Source organism: Eublepharis macularius, chromosome 3, assembly GCF_028583425.1.
Source record: "Eublepharis macularius isolate TG4126 chromosome 3, MPM_Emac_v1.0, whole genome shotgun sequence".
NCBI classification, from domain to species: domain Eukaryota; kingdom Metazoa; phylum Chordata; class Lepidosauria; order Squamata; family Eublepharidae; genus Eublepharis; species Eublepharis macularius.
The window spans coordinates 135,279,910-135,293,400 of NC_072792.1; the positions used below are offsets into that span (position 1 = coordinate 135,279,910).

The 13,491-nt window shown below is 45.8% G+C and overlaps 1 protein-coding gene across 3 annotated transcripts in view; it reads right to left on the reverse strand.

The window, feature by feature from the left end:
* NECTIN3 (nectin cell adhesion molecule 3) overlaps positions 1-13,491 on the reverse strand; it is a 109,142-nt gene that overhangs the window by 38,714 nt on the left and 56,937 nt on the right. For all 3 annotated transcript variants that reach the window (XM_054973528.1, XM_054973527.1, XM_054973526.1), the window contains exon 4: positions 6,648-6,765. In XM_054973528.1, coding sequence (XP_054829503.1) covers positions 6,648-6,765 — 118 coding nt within the window. The remainder of the gene's footprint in view (positions 1-6,647; positions 6,766-13,491) is intronic.

Consider the following 13,491-nt stretch of genomic DNA (forward strand, 5'->3'; position numbering starts at 1 on the left):
ATTGCCCCAGGGAGGGTTACTTAATGATCACATTCAGATTTGTGTTGCAGAACTCTCCTGCCAAAAGCAGCTTCTGCCGAAGCTATTTTGTCAGTTCTATAATGCTTTGTAAAGGAATGTACAGACCTCCATGAGGCTGCCCTACAAATAGTCTCCATGGATAGGAAAGATCTGTAAGTAGCCAAGGTAGCTGCCCCTCTTAGGGAGTGGGCAGTAACACCTTCAGGAGGTTCCATTTCCCTAGCCTTGTATGCCAGAATGATACATCCCCTTATCCATCTGCTAAGGGTGGATGTTGACACCCTTCCGCCCATAGAAGACTTCCTAAATGAAATGAACATAGACTTACAAATGTGCTTTGTCCTTTCTATGTAGAAGCTTAAGGCTCGTCACACATCTAGACAGTGCCATTCCTTTTCTTTGCAGTGCTTAGGATTGCTACAAAAGGATGGCAGATTTATCTCTTCACCTCTATGAAAGGTGGAATTAACTTTAGGGATGAAAGTTGGATCTGGTCTTAGCACAACTCTGTCCCTATGAAAAATACTAAGTTCCTTATCCACTGACAGGGCATTAAGCTCAGCGACCCTTCTTGCTGATGTAATCCCCACCAAGAACAGTGTCTTAAACACTAACTCCTTTAAGGAGCACGTAGCCATAGGTTCAAAGGGCTCTTTAGTCAACGCCTTTAGTACTAGATTGAGGTTCTATGTAGGGAATCTGTGGACCTGAGGCGGATTTATTAGAGACGTCCCTCTAAGAAACCTTTTGACATGTGAGTACTGAGTTAAGGATCTGCCTTTTCTACACCCACAAAGGGCTGAAATAGCTGCCATTTGGCATTTCAAGGTGCTGGTGCTAAGCCCCTTGTCTAACCCCTCCTGTAACAAAAGTAAAATTTCTTTTACTGACACAGATAAAGGGTTCTTTTGCCTATCCGAACATCAATTATGAAAAACCTGTCAGGTGATATTGTAAATCCTGCTTGTAGATTTTTTCCTAGATGCAAGCATCGTAGAAATCTCCTGCTCAGAATAACCTAACTCTGTAAGTTGGTTGTATTCAATTTCCAGGCAGTGAGGCTTAGAATCTCCGGTTGTGGATGAAGAAGAGGGCCTTGTGTCAGAAGACATTTCTTGATGGGTAATTGCCATGGTTTCATGCTTGATAGTCTCACAAGTCCTGAAACCACGCGATCCTTGGCCAGTGCGGAGCTATCAGAATCACCTCCGTGCGCTGCTGTATGATCTTTTGTACTACTCTGCTGATTAGCTGAATTGAAAGGAATGCATACAGCAGAAGGTTTGGCCAGTTGCAGTTTAGTGCGTCTGGATCTATGGCCTGAGGGTCTTTCCGTCTGGACACGAACCTCTGAACTTGTCAATTTTGACTGGTTGCAAAGAGGTCTATGTCCGGCACGCTGAACTTGTTGCAGACCAGTTGGAAGACATCCTTGTTCAGCATCCACATCGTGTGGTCTATCAGAACGTTGCTTTGGCCTGCCATGTGCACTGCCTTCAACGATAGGACCTTGTTTTCTGCCTATCTCAAGATGGCCCTGGCTTTCCCATACAACATTCTGAACTTGGTCCCCTTTGCCTGTTCAGGTTCGCTTTCGCTGTCATGTTGTCTGTTTGTATCAGAACATGATTTCCGGCTAAGTGGCAGGAGAACTTCTGTAGTCCCTTTCGGATGGCCCTTAATTCCAACAGAGTCATGCTTTTGTACTTCTCTTCCAGTGAACAGGTGCCTTGAGGCGTCCTGCCCTGGGTATGGGCTCCCCAACCCCAGCGGTTGGCATCTGTGGTTAACACCACCCTTCTTGGTTCCCGAAGAGGAACCCTGTCCAGTGTCAGGACTGACTATGTTTCTTATGTGATCTAACCAAAGATACTCCATTTTAATCCTGTCAGTGTTTCAAGTGCTTCTTTTGCAGGTGGCAAGCAGTCCAGTAGCAGTTATCTCAAAGAAGAGGAATGTTATGACTACAACCTTTCCAGCCTTGGGAAAGTTTCACTCTCTCAGCTTCAAGCCGCTTGTTTTGAGAACTATGGGGGGAGGATGGGACCTACTGGGTTATGCTATTCTATACCTTAACCTTTGCCTGTCATTCGTAACAAAATGTCAGACAGTGGCTTACTAAAAGTTGCAATCCAGCCTATCTCTTGCAATTAGACATGAGTCCATTGGTTTCAAAAGATTTTACTGAATATAAACAACCATTATAGTCCACTAACCAAGATGCAATGTTTTGGCTGGTACACGAGTACTGTTATGAATGACAGGCAAAGGTTAAGGTATAGAATAGCATAACCCAGCAGGTCCCATCCTCCCCCCATAGTTCTCAAAACAAGCGGCTTGAAGCTGAGAGAGTGAAACTTTCCCAAGGCTGGAAAGGTTGTAGTCATAACATTCCTCTTCTTTGAGATAACTGCTACTGGACTGCTTGCCACCTGCAAAAGAAGCACTTAAAACACTGACAGGATTAAAATGGAGTCTCTTTGGTTAGATCACATAAGAAACATAGTCAGTCCTGACATCCAGGAACAGGGATGGATTCATCCACCATCTGAGCTCTTGTTGAAGGCTGTCCGGTATTGTTATCAACATGTGCCTCTTGTACGCAATGCCTCTCTGGTAGGGAAGAAGGAACCATTGGAGTGGTCGCATGTGGAAATGTGCCCATTGGAGTACGTCCTGACATGAAACCAATACACCTGCTAGTTGGGTCAGGATCATCAGATCCTGTTGTTGGTTCTTGTAGAATTCAGACATCATAGATTGTAGCTTTTGTTGCCTTTCTAGAGAAATAAGCATCCTGTCTTTTGATATATCTATTAGGACCCCGATATGGACAATCTGCTGGACTGGTAGTAGGCTGCTCTTGCTTAAGTTGATAATAAAGCCGTATTTTTGCAAACACTCCTTTGTCTTCTTCACCGCTTCTAGACTCTGAGAGAAGGAAGGTGCCTTGATTAGGATGTCGTCGAGATAAGGAAACAAAGAGACTCCTTGCACCCTGAGAAGAGCCATCAGGGTCACTAACACTTTGGTGAACACTCTGGGTGAAGACTTGAGACCAAAGGGGAGTGCACGGTACTGAAAATGATCTCCGCCATAGGCGAAACGGAGAAATCTTCTGTGTGCTACCGTGATCGGGATGTGTAGATAAGCCACCGACAGGTCTATGGAGGCCAGGAAATCTCCCTCTTGAATGGTGGTGACAATGGATCACAATGTCTCCATCCAGTATTTGCGGGTCCTGACGTGTTTGTTCAACCACTGCAGATTTAGAATAGCCCTCATGTCCCCGTTCTTCTTTGGTACAAGAAAAAAAATTGAATAAACTCCAGGGTGCTCTTATCTTGAGAAGATGTTGGATGGCTTGTATCATCAACAGGTGCCGCTGGATAGATCTGACTCCTTGCAACCTGCACTACGTGCCTCCTTGGGAAGGTCTTGAATTTCAAAGAGTATCCATTTCTTACGGTGTCCAGGACCCATTTGTCTGAAATATTTTGATGCCAAATGCTTGCAAATTTCTGAAGCCTGCCCCCTATCACCATGGAGTCCCTTGTGGCATCGTAGTCATGCGGAAGACTACATCTTCTGGGTTTTGCTGAACTGGCCGAACTTTGAGAAGGATGCTGATCTGTTGTATGACCGGGACCGGGGTTGCCAGCGCCCCTTGGTGTGTGTGGCACTTCTAAAATGTGGTGTTCTCTTAGAGTCACGAAAGGACTGAAATCGCTTTCTTGGAAGATTTTTCTTCTTCTTTGATGGTAAAACTTTCTTCTTTTCTTTGTCTTCCACCAGATACTTTCCCAATGCCTCACCAAACAGATTTGTGCCATTGAAGGGAATTGCCGCAACTCTTGCTTGTGCCGTCCTATCCACGTCCCATTTTCTCAACCAGTTGTTTCTCCTGGCCACTACATTGAAACCCATAGCTCTGGAAGAAAATTGAAGAGTGTCCATGGAGGCATCCGCTGCGAAGGCTGTTGCAAGCGCTATTTTCTTGACCTCATTTTTGATTTCTTTTGGGACACTACATTCTGCTGCAGCCAAATCAGACGCCAAGAGAAGGCTGACCTAGCAAATGAGCCATTCACTGATGCTCTGAGCGAAGTTGAAGATGCCTCGACTTTCTACGGAGGGCTTGCTCAATCCGTCTGTCGTATGGGTTTTTTTGGTAAACCATCTGCTCCATAGGAAGAACTGAAGTGGTCGCGAGACTAGACACTGGGTCGTCCACTACAGGTAATTTTATTTTATTTGATGCATCTGCCATCAATGAATAACGCTTGTTGACAATAGGACGGCTGGCTTTAGATTTTGCTGGAGCCTCCCATTCAGCCTTCAAGATATCGTGAAAAACCTCAGGCAGGGGGATGTCGGTCTGTACGGGGCCTTTTTTGGGTACGAACCACTCTGATCCCTGGGGAATGGCAGGGTCTGCCTACTTCTTGTCAACAGCCATAGGAGTAATTTCTAGTACTCTCAGAACTTTTGGCAGCAACCTGGCATAGACATCCTGAGGAAAAAGCCTCACCTGCGTTTGTGTCAGAGTCCTCCTCTTCTTCCGATAATTCTCATTCTTCCACAACCAAGGCAAGTTCTGACCTGTCTGAGACTGAGACATCCTCGTACCCTGAAGGGCTAGGGTCCCTTTGAGAGGTTTCTTCCTCCCCCCTCCTTTTTTTAGACTTAGGTGGGGATGGTGAGGACCTACGCCCCTTGCCCCTCTTGGTTGGGCACCCCCGTTTGCACTGCCCTTGTTTAAGGAAAGAACTAGAGTGCTTCTTAAGTAATCCATGTTCTTTTAGGACTTTATTAAACTCCTTCCGAAGTTCTGTACTGAGCCATGATAATAAACCAGCTTTGGTTCCTGGCCCTGTAAGATCTGGTTCATTATTACATTCTCCTTCATCCTTTGGTGACTGATGGGGAGAGAGGGAGGCCGGAGAACTGGGCAGACTGCATAAGGCACTCCCAGCACTGGTAGTGGGGGGGGGGGTTAAACCTGCCTTGGAAACCGTAGTTGGTCACTGGGGTTGGCCCTTGTTCTGAGAAAGAAAAAATGGCCCACGAAGGAAGATAGGGAATCCCGAAAAAAGAGCGGGGGGAAATAGAAGGGAGGGAGGAGGGGCAATGGTGCACGGGAAAATTATCCCAGGGGTCCTTTTACCGGCCTTTTTGCTGCTGCAGCATCTTCTCTTTGTGCAAGGCCAGGTAGGCTGGAAAAACTGTGAAGCCGAGCAGGGTTCAAAAAAGGCACCTCTTGCAGCCTCGACGTTGCTCTGCTGGCGCTCGCTGCCCTGAGGGAGAAAGCCTCTGACCAAGCCACACAGAATGGGAAGAAGGCTTGCCAGCCTGACATCACTCTGCTGGCATCCTCGGCTCAACCGTGCACTCTGCGGCAGCCGCAACACCAACAGGGAGAGTCCCTCAGCCCGGAGGCAGGAGAGACATGTGGGATGTGGGAGCCTATGCGGCAGCCATGGTAACTAGGCAAGCCTAGCGCCACTGGTTCCGCAGCTTGCTCTCTTCTCGACGCATTGTGGGGATGGGGGGCAAAAAGGACTACCCTTCCCTGCGGGACTTTCTCTGCTCAATCCTGTCATTGTTGGAGCTGGGATCAAGGCTCCCATGGAGCTCTAAAGCCAACATCCTGCACCAAAACAGGGTCAGAAAAAAATGCAGAGCCCCTCCCCATCCGGGATCAATCAAAGTCAACTGACCCTGCGCTGGAGGAGGAACTATACCCATTAGTGAGGACTGACCCACTCCCTAAGACCACCAAAGAATTGTTTTCACTACACTTTGACAAGCAAGAAGATTGTATAATGTTTGTGTGAATATGTTGCCACTTGGCAGTTTGCCTATCTAGTGAATGTTGTTTCATCGTATATCCCTGCATTTTGTATAGAGTATGAATTTTTAAAGTATTTTTGTATGTGATTGTGATTTATATATTTATTCTCAATATATGCACTAGGTCACTTTAAATTCCCAAAAAATATACTTAAAAATTGCCAATGTTTGATCATACTTTGTATGTTCTTCCGGGTCCCTTGGGTGTGGTTTTTCACTCTTGGGTTTACTACAATACTTCCAGTAGATAGAGGAGGTAGAGGAGGCTTGTGTCGTACCACTTCTTTCAAATGATAAAAGGTACTTCAACTGTTGGAACGGGAAGTATTTCAACCAACTTCTCCCTAAAAAGTCCAACTTTGCAATCTAAGTTGCTCATGAAGATCCACTGACATCAAGGAACAAAATGGGAGAGGGTGGGCAGTAAGTGGGAAAATCCCATTCTGAGCTCTGCTAGCAGGTTTTGGATACGTTACTATTCACAGTCACTGTTCCATCAAGATACTATGGCTACGTAATCATCCAACCTCCAAGAATCTGTCTCATCTTTTGTTTTTTAAAAGGACAGTATAAGTATCATTATGCCATTAATATCATTATGCTAACAAATTACTAATTTAGGACTAGGGTAATTTACAACTCTGTGCAAAGATTATTCTTTATCACCATTTAAGAAACTGAAATTTAAGAAACAGTTTAACATGTTTTTATGAACATTAATTACAAAGGAGCATTAGATTTAAAGTATCAGATTTATTTGAACAAGAGCTTACCGACTCCATGTGAACTCCATTGGGAGAGGATTTGCATCAGCGTTACACCTGAGTAAAACATTCTCTCGTCCAATATACCAGTTTCCATCATACCCAGTAACTGTAACTTCAGGGGAGTCTACAAATATAATTACAATAAGGAGGTAACAAAAGCATATCAGATGTTCAACCAAAAAAATTATTGTGGAATCCGGCAACTTAAAACGGGTTCCCTTTTAAATGTTTTCCGATCTTCATGTTAGAAATGTTTTTTTCCTGCGTTTGAGAGTCTTCTTTGTGTCAGTCTATATAACAAGTTTCTACAGAATTTATAACCCTAATCACAACACTCTTATTACTATACTGCAAGGCAGAACAAGTTATATGAATCTGGGTAGAACAGGTAAACTATCTCAGGTTTGCAACTCATTTGAGAAAGTGGCGGCTACAAAAAAAAAGGACCCTGATTCCACACACGTATCGACAGATCATGGTTTAGGAGTATAACTCAAACATATCTGAAAGTTGGTGGATTAATGATGGTCCCCTTGTCATGAAGAGTTCATTACTTGCTAGGGTTTAGACTTACAGGGATACCAAGACTCAGTAGGGATTGGGGATCAATGAAGATGATCCACCACTCCCCTCCCCATATCCTAATGGATCTGACTGGTTAACAGAGAGCATTAGGGGATTTTCCTGTTGATATGGTCAGTTCTCATGTTGATGACCTGGTTGGCCTCTGGAATGAGAAAATGACCTGCACAGTTGGCATAATCACTCCTAGGTATCCTCTCTTAAATGTTTACTGAGGAGCTGTGGACAAGTAAGATGGCTATAGTGACAGTGGAGAAAGACTCAGGATGAATCAAACAAGACACAGACTAGAGCTTATTTTAAAGCCTACTCCATGGTAGTGATGGCAGAGAAGAAACAATTATTTCTCTGCCACCACTGCATCTGTACAGTGTAGATCTATGGAACTCTTCTGGGCGGTCAGGGGAATATTGGCTTCTGTCCTACAGGAGGAGGTGAACTGCTCTGTGGCCTGCTGAAATCATTTTGCCAAGTATTTTGCAGATAAAATCTCTCACATCCACTCCAACCTCAACTCTACATTAGCAGTGACAGGACTGGGCGCTCCCAGGGTACTGCTTCCCAGTTGTGTGGGATACCTCAAAAGTAGATTTCAGAGTGAGGTGCTGGAGGACTGTTGCTCTGCCCTGGCTATAGTGTCCTATAGGGTTCTACCCTGTCGCCCATGCTTTTAAACATCTATGTAAAGCCACCAGGAGAGGTCATCCAGAGATTTGGGCTGAATTGACAACTATATGCGGATGACACTCAGTTCTATCTTGCACTTCCAACAAAACAGAGGTATCACTGATGGGCAGAAGGTTTAACCCAGGAATTGGGATTTCTCCTCTTCTGGAAAGGGCTGCACATAAAGCTGTTAGGAAAACAGGTTTGTAACTTGGGGTTGCTGTTGGACATGGGCCTCCTGCTGGATAAAAAGGGAACCACTGTGGCCATGGAAGCCTCTCACCAGCTCCGGCCCTTCTTTTTTGGGAAATATTTTCTATGCACCCTGGTAAAATCTAGATTAGATTACTACAATGTGCTCTATGTGGAGCTACAGCTGGAACAGAATGCAGCTGCCAGAATGATGACTGGAGTAGGTCACAGGGATCATAGCACTCCAGTTTTGTACCATCTACACAGGCTCCTAATTTACTTCTCAGCCCAATACACCGTGCTGGTATTGACCTTTAAAGCCCTATATTGCATGAGGCAAGGACTGCCTTCTCCAATATAAGCCATCCACTCCAGCCATCTTCAGAGACCATGCTTCTGGTGTTTCTACCATCTGAGGTTAGATGGGTGGCAATCCAAGAAAGGGCCTTCCCCATTGTGGTGCCAAAACTCTGAAACTCCCTCCCCAAACTCTGTCTATCACTGTCTCTCACCACTAGGTGAAGACTTTTTTGTTTGGTGTAACACTAGTATTTGCCCCCATCCCTTATTGTGTTAAATGTGTTTATGTTTTTACTGGATTATTTAATATAGACTTTATTTTAAACTCTGTTTTAATACTGAAATGTATTAATGTTTTTATGTTTACCACCTTGCAAACTCTATTTGGGTGGACAGGCAGCACAGAAGTGTTTTAAATTAAAATACCAGCAGTGGTTGTATGTTTCTATCTACTGGATATTTTTTAACTGAACAAGAGTGCCTCTTCAGCATGCCTTTACTATTCCCTTCAAACTTGAAGACTGCGGCTCAGTTATGCAAAACCATAGTTTAATTCACCTAACCATTGTTTGTTCATCATCCAAACCCATGGAACCACACCAATTAGGTTTAGTTTGGGCATCTTAAACCAGGACCCAAAGTAAGGCCATGAAACTGGTTTATTAACCAAAATTAGACTCAACTATGTTCTTGTGTTTTATACATATACTTGATATCCTGATGCCACCCCATCTACATAAAGTGGCCCTGCAATAGCAGCTCAACAGCACAACCGCTCTTGCCTTCAAACCATTTTCATCAGCACTGGGCTCCTCCCTGCACTCATCTCCAAGTCTGTTTAGCATCAACCTCGTATCAACTCACAACCTCTGTTTTCTTAAAAAAAACAGAAGCAGAAGCTTATTCCCAGTATCCTTACAGGGAAAGATGCCTATGGAGCCCAGCTTGTTTATGTTCCACCTACAAAATGGATTATACAAGCACTCTATTCGTATTTATTATACTGGGATACTGGAGGTGGGAGGGGAGAAGTTAAACAAATGCTCTATCACAGTGTTGGTTGTTGTGGATTTTCCAGGCTGTACAGCCGTGGTCTTGGCATTGGAGTTCCTGCCGTTTCGCCAGCAGCTGTGACTGGCATCTTCAGAGGTGTAGCACCAAAAGACAGAAATCTCTCAGTGTCACAGTGTGGAAAGGAGTCATCCTCTAAGAGTTTCCCAGGGTGTGGAATGCTAATGGAGGGAGGCTTCACTGTATTCTGAGGAGGTTCTTTTGCATATGGAATGGTGATTGATATGCTAATTTTCTCTGCAGGGCTATTGTCGGGTATAGAGTATTTTGTTAGCCTGGTGTTTTTCAGGACAGGAAACCATGCTCTGTTCATTCTTAAGGTTTCTTCTTTCCTGTTGAAATTGTGTTTATGCTATAAGCATATACATTATAAAATATATAAATTACCTGCCAACTTCTTTTCCACGCTGTGACACTGAGAGATCTCTGTCTTTTGACACCTCTGAAGATGCCAGTCACAGCTGCTGGCGAAACATCAGGAACTACAATGCCAAGACCACGGCTATACAGCCCAGAAAATCCACAACAACCATCGTTCTCCAGCCGTGAAAGCCTTCGACAATATATCACAGTGTTGTCTGAAGCAATCCCCTTCCCAGGGAATCTAAGTTAGCAGTTACAACTAGGGCTGTGCGCTTCGTTATTTGCTTCGGGTAAAAATACCAGAAGCAGAGCCGATCCAGAAAGATTCTGGATATCCGAATCAAAGCATTCCCAAGCTTTTGGAAATCTTCGGGGCATCATATCACCACCATTGCACAAGGCTGCTGCGATGGCCTGAAGCCTCCAGGCCATCGCAGCCTTGTGCCGCTGCTGCTGCTGCAGCAGCAGCCCACAGCACAGCTGACCCTTCCACCAGGTAAAGTAAGTGGATGGGGGTGGAGGGGTTCCCCAGGGAGGTGGGGGATGGAAGGGTTGCCCTGGGGGGTGGGGAGTAGGGGTGGGGGAGTTGCCCCCCTCGCTTTAGTATGCTCTGAATATTTACGGAGCATACCAAAGCGGGTTTTCCCCGCTTCGGGTAAACCCAAAGCAGGAAACCCAAATCAACCCCCTCCTGCACACCCCTAGTTACAACAGGCACTGCTTAGTACTTGGCTTTCTCTGTTCAGTAAAATACATTTAACCCAATTCTCTTGTGTGTTTATGGTGCAAGCGTAAACAGTAAGAGCATGCTCCTTTCATGGGATTTTGTAGGGCAGGAGACTCCAATACTGAGCATCCTTTCTACATTGTAACTAAGCATGTGAGTAATTTCAATTCAAGTAGTTCAGAAATCACCGAGAGCTTTACATTAATTGTCTTTAATTTTTTTTACTGACATTAAAATTAAATAATGTGATAAAATTACAGTATAAGTTACATAGTATCCTCATAATATGGCATTTTGCTTTGTTTATATTTAAAAGACTGGGCATGAATTTGCAACCGAGATCCATGGATTGGTAAACATTGAAGTAGCTGACTTGAAACATAGAAGGGAAACATGATTGTGTACAATCTTTTATTCTGACAATAATGTAAGTTTCAGGCCCACCCAGAATACAGGAAAGCTTCCACTGCTAGACTGCATTTTCACAACACAGAAACATAAAACTATAATTATTTTTCAACATCACTTCATGAGATTGGTTCTTTAAAAGTGAAGAAACAGTCCTATAAGAAGAAAATGACAAAGGAAGGATCATGCCGTGCCTGCTTCTGGGATTATCATGTTTAAGATTCTGTTAGATCATTTTTCACACAAATGTGAGAAGCAGGTATGATTTTTTTGTTAGTTTCCCTCACAGGAGTATACCTCCCACATTTTTATCCCTCAAAGGAGCTAAAGCCAACATGCATGGCTTTGCTCTCAGTTTTATTTTTGCAGTGATCCTGCATGGCAGGCTCAGAGTGTTCACTGGACAAGATTCACTTAAGCAAATTAATGCCAGAATGAGGATTTGAACTTGAGTCTCTGCAGTCTCAGGGCACACACAAGAGATACTAGGCAATTTTCTAGATGCTCTGTAAATAGGTTTGTTTGCTTTCTCTCATCTAAAAAGCAGATGCTGATATGGGTACTGTATTTTTTCCAGTGGGGCAAGCAGCAGCTCCTATGACCACTTCAGGCTGGAAAAATAACATCGGTGAGGGAGTTAAAACTCCATCACTAAAATTTTGGTCCCTATGGGCCTGATTTTTAAAGAAAATCACTGGAAGCTATGTTCACAGTGTCCAATTACTTTTCTCTTTGAGCACTATTCGAGCATTCTAATCACTACAACAATCCAGCCCCCTCTTGCCTCTCCAATGAGAAAAATAGGTTTATGCATGTATCAGATGGTTAGACATAGGGATACTTACATAGTATAGCCTATAACTGTGCTAGAAACTATTCTCCCACACCAATCAGTCTCAAATGCTGGCAACAAGATGGTTGTGGAACAAATTCTAGAAACTGCTCTAGATTCCATAATTCACTATGAGTTTTAGAAGAACAGAACAAATTCTCTCTCTACCAAACTCAGCAGAGCTATACTGAGTGCTTCTATCCATCACTAGTAATTAGAACTACAAGGCTGAACCGGTAGATTAATCAACTATAGCTTTGGTTAATTAATTGATGCAAATTAATGTTAAATATCAAAGCTGATATTTGTTCATTCTTTCACACTATTTTTGGGATTGGTGAGTTGCTGTAATAGGTAGACAACATTTCCTTCCAGCAGTGAGGAGGCAAACAGATTTGCTCTCTCACACATATATACCTCACAAAGTGGTACTGTCAGTCCTAGGGAGGCAGTTCCTGGCAGTTAGATCCCCAAGTCCCTCACAGCAAGCAGGCAGATGCATTGGTTGAAGAAACTTTATTTAGAGATCTATTTAGTTCAGGCATGCACTCATAGGTAGAAGTTGGCAGAAGTGATTATTCAAACAATAGGACTACTAATTATAGGGGACATTCTCCCACCCACTGGCCCGTTCGCATTCAGGCGCTAAAACCCAAAGTTACATGGGAACTGTGAGGCCCCGCCCTACCCGCCGCCGGCCCCCCCTGCTCTGCCGTACCCTTGGACCCCGGTTGGGGTGGTGGCAAAGGAGTTCCCTCGGCCTCAGACTGGGCAGGGGCAGCAGTTGAGCCACTGGCTTCTGCCTCCTACCAGCTGCCTGGAGAGCCTATGGCCGTTTCCCCTCTCTCTCTCGCTTCCTCGCTCTGGCCGTATGCGCTCTCCCCGCCAACTTCTCCTCCTCGGCGTCCTAGGGCTCTTCCCTTTTGTGCCACCGCCTCAACCCGCTTCTCCCCTCTCCCCCAATCCGCCACCGTGCTCCCTCCTTTCCCCGCCCCGTGCTCTGCTGTCCGTCCTGTCACTGGTGCCTTCCCTTGTCTGTTCCAACCCCTTTCCTCTCAGCTCGCCTGCCTCCTCCGTCTTCCTCCCTTCCCTGCGCTCCGCCGACCCCCTCTCCTTCCCCCTTCTCGTGCCAGTCTCTTCATACTGGGGAGCCCTCCCAACCTTCTGCTCCCCAATCTGGCTCCGCGCTGCCCCGGGTGCCCGCCTCCCTTCCGCTGCTCGCACCCATGCCCTCCCCCTGCCTGGCCCGCCCGGCCGCCATGTCTCCACCCAGCCGCCTCCTCGGCGGAGGCCTCTCCAGGTTTTCAACGCCCGCTGCCGCCCGTGTTGTCGGGGGCGCCGGTCTGGTGCCCATCTGCGGGGGTTGCGGCGGTGGCGGCGGCGGCCTGGCATTCCCCGGCCCGGCCGCTTCCTCTGGCCTGCGCCGCGCCCGGGCGCCGCTCTGCCGCCGCGCCCGTCGGCGCTCCTTCGAGCCAGCTTCCCTCAGGTCTTGAGGTGAGCGCTGGGGGTCTGGCGAGCGGGGGGGCATTGGCGGGGCCTGGCCTCGGTCCGGGGGGGGCCCTGGGTGGGCCCAGTCCGGGGCGGGAAGGTCCCGCTCCGGACAGGAACAAAGTAGTTTAGTCTAGACAAAGTATAGAGTGGAATCATTCCCTCCTGTGAAAACATACATTTCAGTACACAGCTGCAACTTCGGCCCAAGGACACTCAGA